At 44.8% G+C, this 24,917-nt stretch overlaps 1 protein-coding gene across 1 annotated transcript in view; it reads right to left on the bottom strand.

The window, feature by feature from the left end:
- The window catches only part of ABLIM1 (actin binding LIM protein 1), a 158,600-nt gene that overhangs the window by 110,490 nt on the left and 23,193 nt on the right, over nucleotides 1-24,917 (bottom strand). The window contains 3 exon segments of the mRNA XM_042908656.1: nucleotides 3,014-3,123; nucleotides 7,002-7,185; nucleotides 24,706-24,840. Coding sequence (XP_042764590.1) covers nucleotides 3,014-3,123; nucleotides 7,002-7,185; nucleotides 24,706-24,840 — 429 coding nt within the window.

Genomic DNA, 24,917 nt, shown 5'->3' on the forward strand with positions numbered 1-24,917 from the left:
TCTCATCGCATCATTGATGTCGCTTCTGTTGACCACCCTTCACTTCTTCTCTTCCTCTCCCACTGTCTTTCCCCTCCTGTTCAGTGATGATGGGAAACCAGCCACCGATCGTGAAATAAAAATTGCAGTTCAGAAGAGCAGATTCGTTTTTGAAAGAACATTTCGAAGGGGAAAGAGGACCTTGGCTCTCTGATCTACTTCATTGGCTCTGTGAACAGTTTCAAAGAGGCGTTTCATTTTTTGCTTTGATGTAGGGGAGATTGGCCCAGTTTAAGATTTTTTTTTTTTTTTTTAAAGTAGGCTCCACGCCCAGCACAGAGGCCAATGTGGAGCCCAACACGGGGCTTGAACTCACGGCTCTGAGATCAAGACCTGAGCTGAGATCAAGAGTCAGAGGCTGAACCGACTGAGACACCCAGGTGCCCCAAATTTAAGAATTTTTTCAAAATAAGAATTAAAGTCACACCAGGATAGTTTAACGGACACGACAATTCTTAAAAGAATTACAAAGAGTAAGCAAGTGTTTTCCAAGCATGCTCCAGTGAATTTCAGCAACTTGCTGAAAATTCCCTTGCCACATAGTATTTGTGTGCCCGCCCAGCTTGGGTATTTTGCATGTGTGTATCCATATATAAGAACTCTTTTTTTAACAGACACCCACATGCCCCATAAATGTTATCTGAGTACTGATCTAAATAGATCAGTACTTGTTGAAAATAAAACTGTTCTGACCAAGGCAGTTGCATAGAAAAGAGATTTCATCCTTTGAGAGCAAAGGAGAAAATATGATTTTGTCCAACAATCTGCACACAAGCAATTGTTATTACATCTAGCATTAAGGATATAATGAAGTAGGATACATTTTTACGCTTAGAATTTTTATTTCTTTATTGTGTGCATAACATGTATGTCATATAAGATGGAAAATACAGGTAAAGCAGAAACATGTTTGATAGAAATTGGAATAACCATTTTGGTAGCACTCTGATGAGGAAACCCATTCCCAAATTGCATGGGCAAAGAGGACAGGGGCCTTGAAAAATATGTATTTCTGTTTCTTTCTCTTTTTTTAATGTTTATTTATTTTTGAGAGAGAGAGAGCATGAGCAGGGGAGGGGCAGAGAGAGAGGGGGACAGAGAGGATCCAAAGCGGGCTCTGTGCTGACAGCAGCAAGCATGATGTGGGGCTCAAACTCATGAACCATGACATCATGACCTAAGCTGAAGTCAGATGCTTAACCAACTGAGCCACCCAGGCGCCCCAAATCCTTTGCTTCTTAGCTAGACTGAAGAACTCCTCCAAAGTTTTTGGTAGTGCACTTTCAAAGCAGGCCTTCCCAGATAACGGGGTGATAACCTTCCCAGTGACCTTCCCAGATAACCTTCCCAGTGACCTGCTTGGGGCAGGGTAGATATGAAGAGTGAAGCACTACAAACTCCCCTAGGTGTCAAAGACCGGGGTCTACTTTATAGCTCTTGTCCTATTCAGGCTGCTCATATTTATCAGCAGGACATATAAATTCATGCTAAGGATCCGGTTGTGTTGAATCAGACGCCCTAATACATTTATTTTCTTCTTTCCTCCCAATGGTCAAATCTAATTTCTATGCAAATGCTTTGGTCAAAACATTCTCTCTCTCTCTCTCTCTCTCTCTCTCTCTTTCTTTCTAAGTATAAGGATTATTCTTTAACAAAAAGATTTAGAATCCCTGCTATAGATTGCACAGAATTCCTCCAGACCAGAAGTGGCTGAGTTCATTCTTATGTACCGAGACTGGGGGGACTTAGTGGAATAATTTATTCCAACCTCCCAAAGACTGGCAAAATCCCCAGAAACTAAGGCAAACCTCTGGTCTACTTCCTAATGTCCCAGGGAGGAGACAGAGGTAGAGGTTCATTGATTGTAAGTAAGTTAACTGACTTACCCAATGTTATTTATCAGAAGAAAGAGTGTGACCGGCCTATCAGGGAAGTTAGCTGGGGGAAGGATTGGGGGCAAGTTAGTTTTCTCCAGATTCCCACAGGTCAGACAAGACCTCGTCACGAAGAATGATAAATCCCATGACACATATGTATCTCGTTCCCACACTTTCTTCAGATGCTCCTTAGGTTTTTAAGAGAAGTCTCCCCCAACCATCCCCTATGAATGCAGCCCCTTTACCCTGCTTTTTCTTCCTACTTTCCTTTTCTTCACATATTAAGTATTTTTGTGTATGCATTTATGGTCTGCTCGTTCCTGCTGGCAAGTAAGCTTCCCAAGGATGCTGAGTCTTTGTTCACAGCCTGTATCTCCAGTGAGAACAACACTACACACTGTAGGTGCTCAACAAACTATCTGTTCAGGGACGCCTGGGTGGCTCAGTCGGTTAAGCGTCCGGCTCAGGTAATGATCTCACAGTTCATGAGTTCGAGCCCCGTGTCGGGCTCTGTGCTGACAGCTCAGAGCCTGGAGCCTGCTTCGGATTCTGTCTCTCTCTCTCTCTCTCTCTGCCCCTCTACCACTCACACTCTGTCTCCCTCTCAAAAATGAACAAAGGTGAAGAAATATTAAAAAAAAAACCTATCTGTTCAATGAGTAAGTGTCAGAAACCCTCTAAGTGAATACATATTTAAAGATAACAAATATAAAGAATTAACGGTAAGGATAAATCACCGCTGGGGACAGTTTCTTTAACACACAGAGCTATCGATCACTTTGCCACCAGATGTCCGCACATCTCAACCTCCGAGACTAAGGGAATGGGCATTTCTCACGTAAAGTCTTATCATTCTTTTTCCTTTATTTACCCTCAAAATGCACAGTTTGACGTCCAGTTCTATTTATGTCTTTGAAATAAGGGAGATGCTTCTCACTCATGGGTTTTAGCAAAGGCTTCACGTTTTACGATTGCCAGTGCTTTAGACACGACTACGCTTGTCTCCAGCTATAGCAGCTGCACAAAAAGAAAGGCACTTGCCTAAGCTACCTTTGAGCTACTAGGAGCTCAGGTCAACAGGTGGCCAGGGCACTTACTGCTGGGGCAGGAGGCTTCTTTAGGGCTGGACGACATTGGCTGCGCACACAGTTGACAAAGGCAGTCTCTCCCATTGAACGTGACTCGGTCTCCGGGTGGAAACGGGCGCCTGGAGACAGAAAGACATTGCCCTCAAGGTTATTCCAGCAATTTAATTTCTTTCCCTGCTCCTTCGGCTTGCTGCCCTCCGGTGCCAATCCATTTCTTTGAGGAGCACCAGCCAAAATGTCTGAAATGCGGTCCTAACTGAGCCAGCCAGCTGGATATAGTCCAAACAAATAAACGTGCCTCATTTTGAGAAGAAGCGAGAACGTATTGCTTCTGCCGGCAACCAGACAGTAAAATGGAATAATTTACCTCTACTCATTAGTGGAGGGATGTTCCAGCAAGTCACCTAGCCAGGTAAACACACAAAACTTTTCCATTTTCCAAATGGAAAATCCTTCAAGAAGAAACATTTTAAATGCCATAAATTCCTATTCAAGCGTAAGGCCCCTCCCCAGGAGAACTGGTTACAGGTCAAACATTAACTCCTTCAGTTCCCTAGAGCTACGGGGCCATGGTGCCCAACTAGACTTTGTCCTAGACATCTGAGTGGGTGAACTGGATGTCTCCCTCCAGAGCTGGAGTGCTGAAGACCCAGTGCCTCGTGGAGAAACACAACAGTGCTGTAAATACTTGTTTAAAAACCGTTAGCTTCTAAAAATTTAAAAAAAAAATCTGTTAGCTTCTTTTCAGAGAGATAATTTCCTTTTGCTTTAGACATTTATCAGTAACAGACATTTTCCAAACATGTTGCCTCTGCGTGTATGTTACCAGTCTCTTCTCCTGCCAGCTCAGCAGGCAGCTAGCTTTTCAAAAACAAAAGTCATTAACAAATAGGTATATGACCGTTTCCACACCTGCTTACTTGTAATTGGCAATTTGCCGATACTCTTCATTAACAGGAGTTTTCAAATGTGTGATTCTGTCAGCTAGGAAATGCAAAACTCCCAAGCAAAACACCCCCCCACATGTGAGTCAGGAGCAATTACTTAAAAACAAACGCCAGCTCCTTGACAGGAATATTACTTTCACAGCTGCGATCGCTCCTTTAAGTGGCCCTTCGGCTGCCTCACACTTGGTAATGAACCGTCATGCACACACAGGTAGTAAATCTGGACTCAAAACCACGCCACAGAGGTGCGTGGTGGAGCGTTGTTAAGTTCTTACGCTCCCCACCCCCCCACCTCATTTTACAAGTGCTGAGCTGAGGCAGTCTCCTCCCCTCTCATGGTGCTGTGTTACTTTCCATTGTTCAGATAAGGCCCAGAGAGGTTAAGTGACTTCCCTGGATCGACCAGCTCAGGAGACTGGGCCACAGGCAGGTACAGGTGGCATCCACCTCAGGACTTCTCTATCTTTAACAATCAAAACTGCACTCTGGTAGATGCCAGTGGGCCTATTGCGTCATTAATGAAACCTGAACAGGCCCCCAGTCGGCTCTGTGGGCGAGGCATCGGGAGTTGGGGGGCCATTTCAAAGCAAGCACAGGTTCTTTGCCTCCGATGAGGGCCAGGACTAGGGTGAGGCCAGTGAGGCGCCTGGGGCACAGGCTCTAAGGAGGTACAGGCCCCGCAATGCACGGCCCTGAGCGTGAGCACCCCCTCAAACTGTGCCCCCTAAGCCGCCTCTCTAGCCTCTGAGCCAAGCTAGTATTTTCAGACTTGAATCCCACCTGGATCCACGAGGGGATACATCCGAGTCCAGGTCTCAACATGAGGCCAGGTCTTTTAAATTTGGGGCTTTGTAATTTTATAAATGATCCGCATACCTCCCCCTTCTGCCCACTGGGTCCTCTGCCCACATGGGTTCACTTCCTTCTGTGTAAACACAAAGAGAACTGGATTTGGAGTCAGGAAACCTGAGTTCAAACCTTGCAGTGTTACCTTGGGAACGTCCGTTAAGCTCCGACACTCCGCGGCACTCATAATTAGGGACACTAATTCCTGGCTGACTTCACAGAATTGCTACGTGGGTTAAAGTTTGTAACCCACAAGGAGGCCCCTCCACTTCAGGTACAATGTTGTCGGGTCAGCGGTAGCAGCATTGAGTAGCTGTTCACGGGCTCAAACGTCCAGAGACGGGACTAACACTAATGTTTTTCCTTCATCACCAAATTTAAAACAATGATCTCTCAAGGCCAGGATCGGGAGGGCTCTTAGAGTGTATCTGGGCCAGGGCCTTCCAACCTGGTGAGTTGGATGAGTACATCATACTTGGGAATCCTCCAGAAAGCACTAAGTCAGCGGGAGAGTTTGGGGGGGGGGGGTGGCGGGGGAAGCTAGAAACAGGTATTTGTAAAGAGACCTTCCCCACAGAAGAAGTCCAACGCTCATCCTAGCTTGGGGGATCACTCGGATCACGGCCTCCTATTTTATAGATGAAGCAATTGCCTTGGAAAAGTTACTTCACATAGGTCTCAAATCAGCCCAGGAAGCTGGACCAGAACTTGGGACTCAAACGCCAGGCAAGGGCTTTTAACCAGGCTGTGGGCTACAGTCTGAAAAGGGACAGGTCAAGAGGAAACTTTACTTTGGATTAAATGCAGAACAATTTTCAGCCCAATAATTCAGAATTTTTAAATTAGGATTTAAAAAAATATAATTGAGAAATGGACTGATGGCTATAAAAAGTTACAATAATAATTTCACCATGACTATGTCATTTGAATCTTAGGATTTGTCTCTGAGTATTACCTTGTTGGTTAATTATATAAAATTAAGTTTACCTTTTTTAGAGTTTACATCTCTCTGGCCTAGAAACCTGAAATGTTGGAAAACAAAGCAAATTCACCTCCTCTGAACTGTAGTTTTTAACAAAGCCATAAAACTGGACCACACAGCAGTCAGCACCACACTAAAAGGATCGATCGACTAGGATCGATCAATAAAGTAGCTGACCCTTGTTGGTGACTCTCCTCGCACAGGAATCAAAGTCATCTTAGGTTCAGTTATGTGTAGCATTCAACACAACACAACGATGAAACCACATTTCCCCACTCACACTTCACATACTTGCCTTCTTCTCTCTGACTGATCATGGTAACCAAGCTGGTTTGGGCAATTAAGATTTAACCTTGCCAGGTGATAGAAGCCTAGAGAACAGGGGTTGGTAAACGTTTCCGCCTGAAAGTTCAGATTGCAAATAATTTTTCAGACTCTGCAGATCCTATGGAGTCTGTCACAACTGCCCAGCTCTGACCCTGTAGCCAAACACAGCCCATCAGCAGCCATCTGGAAACAAACGGGGGTGGCTGTGTCCCAATAAAACTTTATTTACAGAGACAGGTATTGGGTCTCATTTGGGACACGGGCAGAGTTTGCCTCGCTCCGCTATAAGGGAGACTATTTCAAACACACACAACCATATGAACTTCTTCTTCCAAATCAGCTTTATCTTTCCGAGCAGTTATGCTATTTCCTCCTAATGTTTTCACTGCTCAAAAAGCTTCAAGACCTAGGGGTGCCTGGGTGGCTCAGTAGGTCGAGCGTCCGACTTCGGCTCAGGTCATGATCTCACAGTTCGTGGGTTCGAGCCCCGCATCAGGCTCTGTGCTGACCGCTTGCCCAGAGCCTGGAGCCTGCCTCAGATTCTGTGTCTCCCTCTCTCTCTGCCCCTCCCCCGCTCACGCTTTGTCTCACTCTGTTTCTCAAAAAAATAATAATAAATGTAAAAAAGTTTCAAGACCTAGAGCCGCTTTCCAGTTGCCTTCAAGCCCCTTAAAATCAGTCCTATTATTTAGTAGAGGACATCACGGGTAAAGTTTCCCAACTAAATTACTTTTTTGACTAAGACTGATATAATAATAGGAAGATTTTTTAAAAAACTTTAAGGATACATCAGAAAAAGAGTATGTCAAGACAGTACATCTCCAGACAAAAGGCGTATATCCCAGGCCTGAAGAGCAGAACCCAGCGCTTCTCCGTTAGGGGAGCCCCCACTTACTTGCAGATAGTACACGCAAAGCAGTTGGGATGATAGGTCTTGCCCAGGGCAGTGACCACCTCTCCTTCCACGAACTCCCCACAGCCATGGCAGCGTGTCCCATACATCCTCTGGTAGTCCAGGGTGCAGAGATACTCGCCGTTCTTGATGAAGAAGCCCCCTTGTGCCAGGTCACAGCCGCACACTGTGGAAAGACAAGTTCACATTTGGTCATCGTCTGCCACGCTGCCGGGCAGCAAATGCCTTCCACTGCGTGCTGCGAACTTACTCCATGATCTCAGTGGGCTGGGGTGAGGGGAGGGGACTGGTACAAAGAGCTATTTATTGTGGGGCTCTGAGTTCTCTCTTGCCTCCTTCCCATTTCGTATCCCTCCTTTCGGGAGGGATGGAATATCTCATACGAGTAAAATTCATTGGCTGGGTCTCAACAACTTGTGCGGTATGTCTAAGATTCAGAGATAATCCGTCTCTGATGGAAAGATGCCGTTGGTTCAGGCTGTCTCGAATAGGAACAAAGGTATCTCTGGCAGAGCGATTTAGGAAAGGGACCCACTGCTGGCCCACACAACTGTTTGCTTTGGGCCAAGACGATTACTGGGCTGAGTAATAAATTCCCACCATACCAAAAGCAGCAGCAGAAATGTCTGAGTCCATTTTTTTCACACTCTGGAAATACTTTGCCACAGCTATGAATAATTTGGACGTTTAATTTTCTCTTTGTGCGGTAAATAGGATAAGTCGATTGTTTATATATTATAGGGAGAGATAAAAATGAACAGGCAAAAGGGGGAAGAAAAGGGAACATGTCCAAGATAAAACCATCGTTCAGGACCTCAGTACACGCAAAAGGGAATGCTTTACTGCGTCCGGATTTTGGTGTCTCTTGCGCAGCTGTGGACCATGGACACGGTGCAGAGAAGCAGGTCCCCGGGTGCCAGGGGCTTGGGCGTGGCCTACGTGTTGAGACAAGACCAGAAGAGGGCACGGCCACTTGTCCAAAAATAAAGCCCAAGGCTGACCCGGAGAGTAGAGTTTGCACTGTCAAAGGCCTGGGAAGCAGCAGCCATGGGCGGGAACCTCCAGTCTCAACCTCTCGATGCCCAGGGTTGGGTGACTCCATATAGTTAAGGGCCTTAGGCAAAGAATCCCGGATTCTTCCTGACTCTTCCTGCAAGCAGCTGGAACAGGCACCCAGTGGGCAGGGAGAAGGGGAGCTCGACCACTAAACTTGCTTTCCTAAGAATCCTGCTGGAACACCTCCAGCGTTCCTCTAATTAGTTCCCGTGACTCATCAATGCCTCCGGACGACCTAGTGCTGAGCACAGTGAGGTTCTGCCAGAATATGGTGCCTACTCTCCCACCCCTCCGGTAGCAACCTTTCCTACTCCGAGCCGTTAGAGATTTTCAAGGTGACACAGAAGCCACAAAGAAGCTTTCCGCTGTGGAATCATCAGCCTTTGTTTACATCAACACTCCACAGCTACGACCTCTTTCTTTGCAATTTATAATCAAGTAACCCAAGATGATGGCCTGAGTCCATCATGCCTGAAAATGACCACCCCTATAAATATGACTCTGATCACATTACCTGGAAAACAGCTCGTTCACCACCTGCTGCCTCCTCTAACCTGCCAGTGCCCCCACTGCTCACACACCTGCTTCTTCCTTAACAAACGGGTCCTTCGGGTGGGAGGAGCTCAGGGATGGACTGACTGCACTCTGACCGCCAATTCCTTCAACAGCAACAAACACAATCCTGGGGTTCACAGAACACCCCAGAGAGGTTTCTTCAATATTGCTCTACGTACATATCTTTTTTCCCCCGAAGATGACAGAGCATTTTATGGTAAGAGTCCTTATCTTCACTCCTTTTGATTCTTCTTCAGGAATCTTCAGCCGTGGTATCTAAGGTATTACTAGGAACATAGTGAATTAACTTGAATCCGGCATCAAACTTGGCAAGCTCCCTGCGATGTCACTCCTCAGTGGCATCAGCAGTTTTGATGACTCTCTTGCTCTTGCAAATGTGGGTATTTCTTAAAGCCATGAGAAGTGACAAAATAATGATTTTGACTACTGGTAACTCTCTCTATTTTCCCCTCCAATCACCTTGGGTAAGTTTAAAAATTCACAGGGGCACCTGGGTGGCTCAGTCGGTTAAGCATCCGACTTCGGCTCAGGTCATGATCTCGCGGTCTGTGAGTTCGAGCCCCGTGTTGGGCTCTGTGCTGACAGCTCAGAGCCTGGAGCCTGCTTCTGATTCTGTGTCTTCTTCTCTCTCTGCCCCTCCCCAATTTGTGTTCTGTCTCTGTGTCTCTCAAAAAATAAATAAATGTAAAAAAAATTTTTTTTAATAAAATAAAATAAAAATTCACAGATCCTTTATAAAAAGAAAGATCCGGTGGCAACAGGGTGATCTTTATGCCAATCCAGATTGTGAGATAGCTTCAGAGCTACTTGTAAACGTTGTAGAAATTCACTGTATTTGGTGCAGCCTTTCTACGTCACATGGGCTTGTGAAACTGACACGGACCCTCCTTTAAAGGTCCTAGTCGATATAATCCTAATGTAGTCTTAAAAAATGACTTTGTAACTTCTGTTGAGAGTTGCCAAATTACAATTGAACTCTGAGCCCCTTTGAGATTTGATATGGCCTAGTTCTTAAATTCAAAGCAGTGGCCCAAACTGGCTTATCAAATCGTTGCCATTGGTTTTGGTGGTTTATACACAAGGAAACCAGCATTTGAAGAAAGGCTCACAGGCAGGGGTCATCAAAGGTCTTTACTCGCTATTCCTCCTCTGACACAGCTTCTCAGTCCCCTTAGCCAGGCCCTTAGACGCAGGTAACTGCCATGAATGCTACTTCCTTCCTCTAGAAGAAGGCCACCCTGGGGACAGATCTCCTCTACTCTCATAGGCTTCAACGACGACTTTGTGCAAAGGACCAATGTCTCTATCTCTGATGTCTTCCCCAAGCCTGTAGACCCTTATTTTTCACTGCCCAGTGGGCATGGACAGCATGCCTATCTCAAGCCTGGCATTTTAAAAACATACTCTGTGGGGCACCTGGGTGGCTCAGTCAGCTAAGCATCCAACTTTGGCTCAGGTTATGATACCACGGTTCATGAGTTCAAGCCCTGTGTCAGGCTCTGTGCTGACAGCCCAGAGCCTGGAGCCTGTTTCAGATTCTGTGTCTCCCTCTCTCTCTGCCCCTCGCCTGCTCATTATCTACCTCAAAAGTAAATAAACATTAAAAAAAAAATAAAACAAAGTCCATCCTCTTGCTTCGACGTCATCTCTCTATAACCTTCTGTTTTTCTTCTAGTCCTTCTTTCAGTAACATGCCAGCACTGTTCATTCTCCACTCTTAATACCAAAATGTTCAACTACCCCCCCGAAATCCTATTTGTTTTCCCAACAAAATGTTCCTTTGAACCATTCCCTCCTCTGCCTTCTTGCTGTCACTACTGAGATTCTGGCCTTCACCAATTATAAATAATTTTATAATACAGTGTACTAGCAAACAAAACACAACACAACTGGAAACAACCAGTAGGCAATAGTTGGTTCCATGTTAGTCAGGTTCCGTTATGCGTGGAGCCTGCTTCTCTTTCTCTTTCTCTCTGCTCCTCTCCCCTGCTCACGCTCTCTCTAAAATAACAATTAAAAAATTAAGTTAAAAAAGGAAAGAAAATAACACTTTGACAAAGGGATTCCTCTCTTTAGCCAAAAATATCCAGTGCTCGCTTCCACAGCGTATATACTAACCAAAAATATCCAAAGCTTTAAGAACCCTTCGGTGTGTTTCATACTAACAGCTTAGCAAATACTTCTAACTGATGAAACAAACCAAAACCTTCCCATCGAAATGATCACAAAGTCTCCATTAGGAAGGTCAAACTTCAGTAGGATATATTTAGATCTTTAGCGTGGGGTGCTCGATTTGTCTTCGTTCTAGTTGATAGTTAACATCGGCCCAGGGAAATGCACAGATTCGTTTCATTAAAAAGAAAGAGCCGCCAGTGAAAGAGATTAACTGCTTTTTTCTCAATGATCAATTATTTACAACACGCCCCAGTCGAGGCCCCACTGAACCCTGCCTGCTTTGCCGTCGCCTGGCATGGCCACCATCAGCCACGCGCCTTGTCGATCGTCCGCTCTTGAATTCACTGTCTGCAAACTACTGAACCCCATGAACTGGGTAAGAATATGTATGTCCAAGCAATTTCATATAAAAGCCGTGAAATTAGTAACAGGCATGTTTTAAGCTCTTAAATTTAAAAAAAACAAAAAACCCAAAAAACTAACGAGAGCTGCCCGGTTTGTAAACATCCCATGGAATAGGAGGGTAATAAAGCACGGAGGTGCCAGATAAGGGGGAAAACAGAACAGTAGTTTAGAGGCATGAACGGGGCTGTGGTAGCAACGACTACTTCAACTTTCTAAAAACAGCAGTTAACATTTTATGTTACAACAGACGCATTGCAGTCACATTCCAACTGCCTGTCAAGCAGCTCACGTTGCCAAAAACTTAGAATAGGTAATACTTAAGACTCTACCCAAAGGTGGGCTTGGGGGTAAAATGCAAATGTTTGCTTCTTTTAGATCAGCAGACGGAGCATCTCTGCTGGGCTACTGCTCACATTGGGGCTTTAATCAAGTCATACCAGCAAGAGAGGGAGGGTTGTTAAGCAAACGGGACCAGTGTCTTCAATGTGGTGACACAAGAATTTTATTTGGGGGCCAGGAGCCGCGGGGGTGGGGTCCTTTCTTCTCGTTTTTTTAGGGCAGGCATGGGGTTTTGGTCTGGTACTCTGCCAGCGGTCAGTCCATCACAGGCTGTGTGGGGCCCCTCTGAACTTGCCAGCATGGCTGCTGGGCCGTGGCCGTGGCCGTTCATTTCTGGTGATCAAGACCATGTGCTCCAGAAGTGCTGCTTTACCAGTAGCACTCAAAACCCTGTCCTCAAAACCCCTCAAAACCCTGTCCTATCCTGCGTGGGCCAGCACTGCTCCTGACTCCTCCTAGGGCGCCATGCACTAGAGCTGGGGGTGGGATGGACGCGGGGTGTAGACCTCCCAAGCTCTTCATGGTGGATTAGTGGTGTGAATACCAAATACTTCCCGTTCTCTGCCTCTATCCTCTGCTCAAACTACATGTTAAAAGAATCTTTTTCATCCAAGATGTTATTCTATTCATTTCCATTTCCTCAAATCCTTTCTTCATTGAAAATATAAAAGTAGACTTCAACATAGACTCTTCCCAAACCACAAAAATTCCATTACAGTGTGGGGTCGCATTGAGTCTGCTTTTGCTCCGAAACGGAGAGCCATGTGTTTGAAAATACCATACCCTGAAGCTCAGAAGTACTATCTGCTGTAACCCAGAGCTCAAAATAGCAGAACAGAGACTCGAACAATAATGTGAGGGGGCAGATTCTCACCAGAAATAACTATTTGCTAATGCACCATCCTGGAAGCAAATACCAAGCCTCAAAAAACATAATTAAATAGTTTTTTTACGTTAATTTCTAAATGATCTTGGATTTTTTTTTTTTTTTTTTTGAGACAGAGAGAGAGAGCAAGCTAGAATGCAAGCAGGGGAGGAGCAGAGGGAGAGAGGGAGAGGGAGACAGTCCTGGGCTCCATGCCCAGGGCAGAGCCCAATGTGGGGCTTGATCCCACAACCCTGGGATCATGACCTGAGCGGAAATCAAGAGTTGGACACTCACCAACCGAGCCACCCAGGCACCCCTGCATCATATCTGAGAAAGAAGATAGTCACAGGTCGGTCCAGATAGCAGAATGAGTCCCCAAAGCAAGGCACTTGAGGGCTTGTATTTAATTCAGAGTCTGAACTTATAATAATAAGCCAAGAGCTTTAGATGGAAAGAAATGACTCTGGAACCTCTTTATTAATAAAATCTTTGACCATACTTTTTTTTTTTAACATTTATTTATTACTGAGAGACAGAGAGAGAGGGAGACACAGAATCCGAAGCAGGCTCCGGGCTCTGAGCTGTCAGCACAGAGCCCGACGCGGGGCTCGAACTCACAAACCACGAGATCACATCCTGGACGCTTAACCAACTGAGCCACCCAGGCAGGCGCCCCTCGTTGAGTTTGTTTTTTTTAACACTTGTGGAATTCCATGTGCAAACAATACTAATTATAACGAGCTCGAATAACACAGATATTATTCAGAAACGTATTTCTCGCTCAATGTCTACCAAATGTTCATCTTCTCTCTTAACACCAGTGCTTTGCTCCAAACCGGGTCTCCCACGACCCTGCAGGACAGACTCCTCCCCTCCCCTCCGGCCCCCCGCCCAGGGTCAGGCTCAACCTCCCGATGAGGCCTCCCTAATTCCCTGCAGCTGTGCTTCCTCAGGGCTCGGCGCAATTGCTAACATTTGATTCCTATTCAGTATTTATTGTCCTGTACCTTATACCTGCACAGTTACCTCAATTACAAGCTTCCTGAAGGCAAAGACCATTTCTCATGCCATTTAATGTCCTCCACAATACTTAGAGAGATGGCAAATTCTTGCCCCTTTCCTTCTATTGCATATTGCAGGTGTCTGGCCAGTGTGAGCAGAGCCAAATTGGCAAGCATCAGGAGAGATCACTTCAGCATGACTTTGAGCCAGCCAGCCCGTCTCTGCTTCTTTTATTTTTTAATGTTTTATCTTATTTTTGCTGTCAGCACAGAGTCCAACGCAGGGCTCGAACTCATGAACCGCGAGATCATGCCCTGAGCTGAAGTCGGACGCTTAACCGACTGAGCCACCCAGGCGCCCCAGTTCACTATCCCTACTTCTGAAAGCACCTAACTGGCATCATGACAGTGGTGCCGAGATAGCAACCCCACCCTCCCCAACTTCTCAAGTGTTTTAAGACTCTGAACGTTCTTAGCAACTAATATTAACTGCAACCCAACAATCAAGAGACCTTCCAATGCACATGTGCTATATACAGGACCAGACCCTGCCCCACTTTGCATTTAGCAGTACCAGGAAGGACCCGATGACACAGAGTAAGACGGTGACTGGTTAAGCACTCGACCATCTCAGGCGCACGAGAAGGAACTGGAATGGGTTCACAGGGTGGCAAGAGGAACAATTAAAGGGCGGGGAGAGAACACTTAAGAAAGAAAACAAAGCAGATGAAACTGGGATTAGTCTAAAGAAAAAGAGGTCAGGGCAATAATGGTCTTTACGTGTACAGTGAGTTACTTTAAGCCAATCAATAATCAGCTCTTTTCCAGCTAAGGAGGACAAAACGGGGGGAAAGTTTGTTTTATATGTACCAAGAGATGGAGGTTAGATAAACTCACAGCTCTTGCCACAGAGGTGATGACAGCTATAGTACAGCTGAAGGAGGCTGTACTGACTCTACGGCTGGGAAATTTTTATGATGGAATAAATGGCCTCTCTATCCAGGATGGCAAACGCCCTTATTCTTTCGGATATGGACAATGTGATAGTATCACTTTCTCGGCCCTTTTTGCTAGGTCAAACCACGGGGATTACACTGGAATGGAAAGAGAACCGAATTCATAATTTCACCACTTCCTAAAGTTCCACTTTGGAAATGAGATATAAACCTAAAGAGTTAGTTCTTACAGCATATAAATTAGATGATACAATTCTCCTTTGGAAAAACTAAATACAGAAAATCCCGAATCTGTACATTCAACTCCCCACCTTACAATTTTCATCCATCTTACTCCATAAAGATCCTTGCATTGTATAAACGCACATATTCAACGTGGAATGATCCTGACCTGGGAAACATCTCCAAATCCTAAGATGGCAAATGTGGAAGGTGCTATTAGAGATGGGATGTTTATCCCAAGACCCTTTACAAAACCCAGGCTTTAAAGAGTAATTCCTAAAAAATGTATTGCAATTCGTTGACATTAGTTAAGAGTTGTAGCCTGAATTTTCTAATAGTTTCACATAACCTTTTTAAAAATAGTTTGATGTTGGGGAGCCTGGGTAGCTCAGTTGGTTAAATGTCTGACTCTCGACTTCGGCTCAAGTCATCATCTCAAGGTTCATGAGATCGAGCCCTGAGTCGGGCTCTGCACTGACAGCATGCAGCCTGCTGGGGATTCTCTCTCTCCGCTCCCCTCTCTCTCTCTTTCTCTCCCTCTCTCTCAATATATAAATAAGTAAACAAAAATAAGTCTGATGTTTACAGGCTCTCTTGGTGAACCGACCATTATAGGGGCCAAAGGGTTTTTAAAAGCCATCAAAAGGCGGCATTTTCCATATCCTCTAACACAGAGCCGAGACTCATATTGCTATGTGGTAACGGTCTCTGTTAAAACATAATCCGATATGACAATTTCTGCAATGCTACCTTGAGGGAAGGGTTTACATGATCAGAGTTTAAAAATTTTCCACAGACACCCAATGTTCAGAAGTCTTTTTAAAGCTATGTGGCTATAAATAACATATTAACAGTAATTCCATTTTTGAAAAGGAATAGCTACTATAATTAATGTTTAAAAATGCCATCTTTCAAATGGCAATGGGAACATCGTGGTCCCATTTGCTTTTGTAGGCAGGTGTTCGCCTGAACGAAGGCCAGTGTCACCTCTCGCTGCACCCTCTGTCTTCACCATCCGCTGCCTTGAATAACGCAGCCCCTACCCCTGAACCAAACTGGCACGTGCCCCACTTCCAGTCCTGGGAAGGTTATTAAGTTTTCTGGAGGGTCCGTTCTTTATTAGATGCTGTTTCCTCCCTGGCAACATCCAGACCGCTGAGCTCTGGGTGGCCTCTGCAGCCCCCGACTCAGCACGCCTGGACCCTGGACCACTCGCTTGCACCTGTCTGTGGCCAGTGACAGTCCCACTAGTAGGCGCATAGCTTGCCACGAGATCGCAGGTTCTTTAGAGGTAGGTACCGTGTCATATATACCTCTCAACCCTCTACAGAATGGCACGCCAAATGGGTATGTGATAGATGCTCTATAAACATTTCACATGGTAAAGATCTGAAGGCCTCAAGCGTCAACATTCCTGGGTTGATTTACACAAAAGTCAAGGGACTTTTAGTAAGAAAAGAATGCAAATCTATTCTTTGGAATAATGAAGTCCATTTAGTTGACTTTTATTACTCGGAGGAATTAAGTGGTGGCTGGATTTTTAGCCATTATCTGTTGGCTCAAACTGCTCTTTTTCGAGAGGTGGGGGCGGGGGGATCGTTCCTGACCGCCTGCCCCTCCCCCCACCACCACCACACCAAGATCGTCCTGCCGCAGGCTCGCGGCGGTCTTTGTTCATGCAGCTCTTTTTATTTTCCCTTTGTTGGACTGATCACAGTTGGTAAGTCACATTGTATGATTATTTGCATGTCTGATTAATGTCCTGTCTTCGTCCATTCAGGTTGCTCTTGCAAAATACTGTCGACTGGGTGGGTGTCTTATGAACAACAGTTTTGCAGGCTGGGAAGTCCGAGGAAGCAGACAAACAAACAGGTGAGGCCTGAGCATGAGGTGCTCTAAGGGTTCAGTGTCAGGAGATGAAAAGAACCACCATATAACTGGCTCAAGGCTTGCTTTAAAAATGCCTGAGGAGGGGCACCTAGCAGGGCCCAGTCAGGTGAGCATCCGACTCTGGATTTCAGCTCAGGTCACGATCTCATGGTTTGTGAGTTGGAGCCCTGAGTCAGGCTCTATGCTGTCAGTACAGAGCCTGCTTGGGATTCTCTCTCTCCCTCTCTCTCTCTCTCTCTGCCCCTCCCCTGCTCATTCTCTCTCTTTCTCTTTAATGTTTAACAAACATTAAAAAAATGCCTACGCAAAGTCTCAGTTTTCCTCCCTCCTCTATAAGCACTCCCATAACCTCTGTTGTACAAATCATTTTCTTAGAAATAGTCTACTTTTTCAATCAAGCTGGGTCAACTTCAGCCTACCCCGTCTCGAGAAATAAGTTTTCAAGGGGCGCCAGGGTGTCTCCGTCGGTTAGGCATCCGACTTCGGCCCAGGTCATGATCTTGCGGTTCGCGAGTTCGAGCCCTGCGTCGGGCTCTGTGCTGACAGCTCGGAGCCTGGAGCCTGCCTCAGATTCTGTGTCTCCCCCTCTCCCTCTGCCCCTCCCCCGCTCACTCTCGGTCTCATTCTCTCTTTCAAAAATAAATAAAAACATTTAAAAAATTTAAAAAAAAAAAGAAAGTTTTCAAGGACATGAACTGAGAGTTGTCAAGAACCGTAAAGAACATGAGATTTGCCTTAGACGCTAACAGATGAGCCTGCCCTAGTTTTATGGATGCCGGCAGAAGACATCGACCCCTGGGTCAGAAGTGAAAGACTTCAATACTTACGGCAGTCAGTGTAAGCTCCGTGTCCCTGACTGGTTTTCCAAGCCCCGTAAGTCCCCAGAAGCAAGAGAAGTAAATGCGGGTGCGATGAGTGTGTGTCACAGCTGAAGAATCGTGAGCTTTAGGAAATCCCAATCTTTTATAATGAGCTACAAGCAAACCTGTCCATGTGTCTATGACACGAGGCAGCAAACAAATCTACCCTCTGCTCCAGGCGGAGACACTATCTCTATCTTCCAAGGCTGTTGGCTGTACAAACAACCTTGAAAAGAAAATTCAGAACAAATGGCTACTGGCACCCCTGCTCACAAGAGGCCCCTGGATAATTCCGTCCCAGTAAGAGTCAGTTGAGCAGCGTATTTTGGAGAACTTAGGAGCGCTCATTCTGTTCCAGCTTGGAATTCAAAACCTCAACTCTTCAAAAAAATCTACCTTGTATTTACTTCATGGGTAACACTTTCAGATGGTACAAAATTCAAAAGGATTGTCCTTTATAAACAAAAGATGGCATACAAGTGGTTCCTTGTTTGCTGTGAGAAGGGACCATATTTGTAAAAGAATGATTTTCCTTGCATGCTGGTTAATTCTGCCTTTTAATCAATTTCTGAATGACTAATATTCTCTAAATAGGTATTAAAAGCCCAACCTCGGCTCTTAGGAGATACAAGAAACTGCTTCCATTCTACTCACTGGGGTTTCATCGGCTTTCTACTTGGGCCTGAAAATAACCCATATCCAGTCTGCCCAGGCAAACCCAGAGGGGAAAGCACAGGATCTAGAGCAGTATAAAAAAAACTCAGCAGCAGCAACACCTACCCCACAGCTGCCTGGCTGGAGCCTTCGGCACAGTCTCTTAGCTGTCCTACCTGTCAGCAGGCACGCAGCTCTGTCGTCAATGACAGAAAGCTGTGCTCACACCCCTTCTTTTATTGTATTATTTATTTAATTTACATCCAAGTTAGTTCGCATACACTGCACTAATGATTTCAGGAGTGGATTCCCGTGATTTATCCCCTATGTGCTCACATCCAGTGCTCATCCCAACAAGTGTCTTCCTTAATGCCCCTCGCCCATTTAGCCCAACCCCCCTCCTGCAACCCTGCCAGCAGCCCTCAGTTTATGCTTTGTATTTAAGAGTCTCTTCTGTTTTGCCCCCTCCTTGTTTTTATATTATTTTTACTTCCCTTCCCTTAAGTTCATCTGTTTTGTATCTTAAATTCCACATGAGTGAAGTCATATGATATTTGTCTTTCTCTAATTTCGCCTAGCATAATGCACTCTAGTTCCATCCACATTGTTGCAAATGGCAAGATTTCATTCTTTGTTATTGCTGAGTCATACTCCGTTGTGTGTGTGTGTGTGTGTGTGTGTGTGTGTGTGTGTATATACACACCATGTCTTCTTTATCCATTCATCCGTCGATGGACATTTGGGCTCTTTTCCATACTTTGGCTTTTGTCGATAATGCTGCTATAAACATTGGGGTTACACCCCTTCTTTTTGGAAGATGGTGTTATTGTCTAATAACCAGGTGAGGACATTTATCACCTTAAGCACTTGATCAATCTCGTTGACTAGCTATGCCATTGGAAACACTTACGAATACTCATCCAAAGAAATACATGGTCATCGTTCTTTCGTTCATTCACTCAGTCATTCATTCCCCTTATTGAGCATCTACCATGTTGGGCATTGTGCGAGGCTCCGGGTATACGGCAGTGAACAAAACAGACCAAAATCTCTGCCCTCTAGGAGCTTACTCTCTAGTAGAGGGTGAAGATAAATGAGTAATATATGTTACATAATGATAAATGTTCAGAGAGAAATGTGATATAGGGAATAGTTAAAATATCATATAGGACAGTAGAGGAAAGGCACACTGAAAACAAAATATTTGCCCAATGGCCCCTCTTGATCCCCTGGTCCTCAATCTTTTCTAAATGCTCTAGAACTTTGGGGCAGAAAAAATGAATTCAGGGCATCACTTTAAACAAATGCTTGAGATAAATAATAAAAATTATAGCAAACAATGTATCAATATGATGAACTGTACATATAATTATAATTAAATATTGAATATAAAATTCATTAAATATATAGTTAAGTAAATATTATCTATATAATATTTAAATAGATTTCTCATTCTCTCATTGAGCATTATTACAACTATGATGAAGACAATGTGATAATTAAAAAAACTATCATGTCACTGGATCAATATCAGAATGAGCATTAAGGAAAAAAATCTCTAAGTTGGTGAGATGATCGCTGCTAATTGGAAAAGACGAGAAACACAACTACCGAGTACTGAAGACAGAGCACAGCACCGCCCAGAACCCTGCAGCTGTATTTTACTCCCATCGGGTTGTTACAAAGAATAACAGAAGCTTTGGGGATCTCCTTTTCTTTTAATTATAGAAACTATCTGTTAATTGAAACATTTTCCTCATCTCGTTAGCAGGTGGGTATGTTTCCCAAGGTTACAAATGGAAACTGGTTCTACTTCCTTCAGATGCTGGCATTCTTTATTGCCCTTTCTGAGGGCGATGCCACTCGCAATCATCTAGCTTCAGCCACTACCTAGATGCCAAAACACTGTCAAATCCTTCTTCCAGAGGAGTCTGGCTGGCTTGGTCAGTAGGGCATGTGACTCTGGATCTCAGGGTCATGAGTTTGAACCCCACGTTGTGGGTAGAGTTTACTTTTTTTATATACAAGGAAGAAACTTTTATTTATTTATTTTTAAGTTTATTTATTTATTTGGGGGAGTGGAGTGGCAGAGAGAGAGAGACAGAGAGAGAGAGAGAGAGAGAGAGAATCCCAAGCAGCCTCCACACTGTCAGCACAGAGCCATATGCAGGGCTAGGACTCAAGAACCTGTGAGATCCTGACCTGAGCAGAAACCAAGAGTCAGATGCTTAACCAACTGGTCCACCCAGGCACCCTGGGGGTAGAGTTTACTTAATAAAAAGAAATAATTAAAAAAACAACAACCTTCTTCTCAACACAAACCATGATCTACCTCTTGAGTGCTAAATCTACTGGACTCTGAATGCACCACGTGTCTTCAACCTCAGTGTAGCCCAGAGAGGCTGAACTCTCTGCCTTGAACTACCCTGTCCAGGGCTCCTGTACTTCTTTAGTGGGCAGCAGCCATCTGTCCACACAGGCAGTCCAACTGGAACACTGGATCCTTCTTCATTCCTCACATACGGTCACCAAATCCTATCAACCTTAACTTTCAGTGTCTCTTCAATCTCCCCCCATTCTCCTGCTGCTACCCTACACTATTTCCACCTCAACTACTATCCTCTCACCCCCATGTCTCTCTGCCTCTTATCTATTTCTCCATCTCAGCACTTATTACCCAGTATCATAAATGTTGCTTATTTGTATGTCTCTCGAAATACCCTATGAGATCTTCGAGGACAAGCATGATATGCTGTCTCTTCCTATTTTCAGCACTTAAGCATAATATCCCACAAGGAGTATGTGTCCAGTTAACATTTTCTAATCGGATAAATAACTCCTACACCATCAGATCCCAAGATGTCAGACATTTTAGGGAGTGAGATGGGTTCACCAACAAAATTCCGGCTCACCAACCTTGATCCTGTTAGAGTTAACCCTGTGAACTCATGGACTGATCACTGGCTTAAGTCTGTGCTCTGAACTCTAGTTCCTCCAAAGTAACCCTTTCCTACCTTCATACACATCTGGCTCTCATGTAAGATGTTTGGTGTCCTCTTTCTCTGTCTCCTTTCAAAACCCAATCCTAGGGAAAGAGTTCATTTCTGCTTTTTATTCCCATAGGTATCTGCATTTTAGGACATTCTTTCTAACTGTGGAAGGCTACTTCTGGTCCCATTCAAGAACTATGAGGCTTTGGCAGCAAGGTATTTGAGTGAAGGAGAGTAGGGCGTGAGGGAGGGGAGAGAACTTGAGGGAGAAACTCTGCCTGGCCCCCAAATCACAGTCAGAACCTGAATGTTCTTCCTCTGCACTTGGCCAGCTCTCGCCCAAAAGCCCAGGCTGGTTTTAGCAACTTCTCTCTCCCCCAAATCCTCTGTCCTGGGATATTAGCTCACTATCTGGACATGGCATTTTTGCTTTAGATGTAATGGGAAGAAAGAAAAAAACTTGTTTTAAGACTTAGCTGCAGTCTGGGCCATTGGGGTTAAGAGGAAGACCACATTCCTTAAGGAGAAGACTTCTGTTTCTTCCGGGAAACCATCCTAATGGATTCATAAGAAGTAGAAACTCTAAGACAATGTAGAGTCAGCAGGGAGAGGGAGAAGGAAATGGGGGTCCCAGGGATGGAGGGGAGAAGGGTCTTTGTAGAGAGAGGAAGACCTACCAAGATGGTGGCAGGTGGAAGTTCTGAGTAAGTATGAGAAATGGCCCCGGTCTGTACTTCCTGTTCACTTTTTATGTAAACCTAAAACTACACCAAAAATCAAAGTCTATTAATAGATAGATAGATAGATAGATAGATAGATAGATAGATAGATAGGAAGGGCACCAGCTAATGAGAAACTTCTTGTTTTGGACATGGTCTGAGAATATCAGGACAGTCTTGCCTGTTCTGGGCTATAACTTCCTTCCATTATCCCAAACCTTCAGTAAAGTCTGCCGAAAACAGCTGCCTTATGTTAGTGGGATCTTGGGAAATAAAGAGGCATGGTGGCCAGTGTGAGGTGAAGCAATGCCCAAGGAGCAGCATTCAAAAAGGGAGACCAAGAATTTGGTATTGGCAAGGAGTTGGAGCAAGAGGGGACCACAAGAATGCCAACCTCAAGGGCTCTCTAGAGCTGGGCTTCCCATACTGTAGCCACTAACTACAAAGGGCTATTGAGCACTTGAAACGTGGCCAGTCCAGACTGAGATGTGCGATTAAGCACGTATGAAAAAAAATAATGTCAAATATTTCAATAATTTTTATATTAATTACATGTTCAAATAACATTTTGAGTATGTAGAGATAAATAAAAGACACTACGAAGGTTCATTGCACCCATCCCTTTATGCCTTTTTAACACAGCTATTCAAAAATTTAGAATTACGTACATGGCTCGCATAGTATTTCTATTTGGGCAACATCACTCTAGAATCTTGGGGAAAAGGAATGGACTTGCTAGGGTATAAGGAATGAGGTGCATACGCCATTTTCTTTGGGTATTAAAGAAAAGGGTAACCCCAGGAATTGGGGACATAGGAAAATAGACACTGACAGATCAAGTGTGAGAAAATAGAAATTTATAAGAATAGAAGACATTTATTTTAGTAAAGATTTGTTAAACTAAAAATAGTTCCTACAAATAGCAACTTCTCCTAAAGTATGATTCAATTTATATAAACACTCGACTTTTCAGGAACACATTTGTAGTATGAAATAAAGTATATGGGAAAACGTCCCAACATAAGTAACTTACATTCAGCCCTTAGGTTTAAACTAGAAAAGAAAAAAAAGCAAGGAAGCTTCCCATGGGGGATAAACAAACATGTCTTCTAATACCTTAGTGTGCTGAACAGTGACAACCCAGACCTGAGACTAACGCTTTGTACTTTCCATTAGAAAGATAGAGGGCACCTGGATGGCTCAGTTGGTGAAGTGTCGACTCTTCATTTTGGCTCATGTCATGATCTCACAGTGCACGAGTCTGAGCCCCACGTTGGGCACTGTGCTGACAGCTTGGTGCCTGCTTGGGATTCTCTCTCACCTTCCCTTTCTGCCCCTCCCCCACACTCTTTCTCTCAAAATAAACATTAAAAAAAAAAAAAAAGAAATACAGAATACATGCAAAGCCACCATTGTTTGTGGACCATATTTATTTCAAACCAAATCTAAATCTACTCCTTGCGCCATGTCTCAGGCAATTTATGAGCAAAAAATGAAACAGAATATAATGCCTGGCTCTCAGTTAACCAATCTGGATGTAACCAGAAAACACCTCTTCTCTGACATGGTAGGAGGCTCTAATTCAGGACCTCTGGGTTCTCTATTATACACATTGTTATGTGTATACGGAATCGGCAAACCTCGGACATAGGATGACTTAAATATCCCACGGTCTAGTCTCTTTATTGTACAGATAAGGACATGGGGCCACAGAGAGACGGAAGTTGCCTGAGATCACAGAGCTGCTCGGTGGCAATGGTAAGACTCAAGCCACGCAGAGTGGCAGCACGGTCAGCACCCTGGGTGAGACCGTGATGTTTCTGGATGGCCAACTTGAGTCATCTGAAAATGATATGTCCGGTACTTACTCCTAGGTGTTTGCGGAAGGACTAAAGAATCCTTCTCTATAGAATGCGCATTGCAGCCCTTTGTCATGCTCAGTGGGAGCTAAACTGATGTCCTCCCCGCCCCTTCCATCTTCTCACCCAGCCATTTGTCAGTGCTCTTTCTCCTGAAAAGTTTACCCACGGTGAAACAATCAGCTGTGGACTCCAGATAAGGCCCTGCCCCTCCTGTTTTCATGTATTTCATAGTCACTCGGTAGCCTGGAGTCCACCTACCAAAGATGGCCAAGGATGGATGGCTTATGATGACAATGCTGAGTTCATACCGTGAGAAGACACCAAGAAGGAAATGCTCATCCAGGGAGGAGAGAGGCCAGGGTGTGCAGAGGGCAGGGTGAGCTACAGAGCAGGCTCATGGTCTTGTCCCTCCTCCTGTACCCCTCAACCCAGCCTGAGCTCCCCACCTGCCCTCAGCTCAAACAAACACACAAAGCCACTCTCCTCTTTCTCTCTTTTCCCGCTCAGTCCTGCCCTGGCTCCGGAATAACAGGGCAGCGTATTTCATCCCAAGACGCCAACAGTTAGAAACCCCAAAAGGGAGACTTGTTAATGGAAATCAGTCTCAACTTGCTAGCTTCTTGGAGGCCTTCCAAGTGTTGTTGATTAATTCTCACTTCTCAATACACACACCCACACACACACACACACACACACATGCTCATGCACATACACATGCTCCCCACTTACCCCACAAGATCCAGTGAGTTAGAACCCTAATCTTACAAGCTTACCAGCCCTTCTGTAAATAATGGCTGTTGGGACAAGGTGACTTTGGGGTAAGAGTTTCTCATTTCAGGGGAAAAACACAAAACTGTTTTTACTGTTCTCCCTCTTCCCAGGATCAGGGCCCTCAGTTAACATTCAAAGGCCTGTGTACCATTAGTCTTTGGGGGACTTAGCCTCCCCCATGAGTCGGCTCCAAGCAAATTAGAGAAAATAAGTGATGCCCGGGCTTTTGAGCACTCACGTATCACCTGGTGGCCTGGCATGGGGTTAAAGGGAAGGGACAGATCCTGAGGTTGAGCACAGATTGTGACATGCCTTTAGACCAGGAAGCTGGAGGCACCATACCTTTGCAGGTGAAACATTTTATGTGGAAATGTTTGGTCTGGACCCGAAGCACTTCACCCTTGCATGGCTCCCCACATTTATGGCAGTGAATGACAGGCTTCTCCGATGGGTGGTGAGGGTCCTGAGGGTGTGCCACTGGAAAAAACCAACAAGAGACCCATGTGAGTAGAAAGCATTCCTACAAAAGGCGTTAATTACGGGCATACATAAAT

This window comes from Panthera leo, chromosome D2 (genome assembly GCF_018350215.1).
Source record: "Panthera leo isolate Ple1 chromosome D2, P.leo_Ple1_pat1.1, whole genome shotgun sequence".
Classification (NCBI taxonomy): domain Eukaryota; kingdom Metazoa; phylum Chordata; class Mammalia; order Carnivora; family Felidae; genus Panthera; species Panthera leo.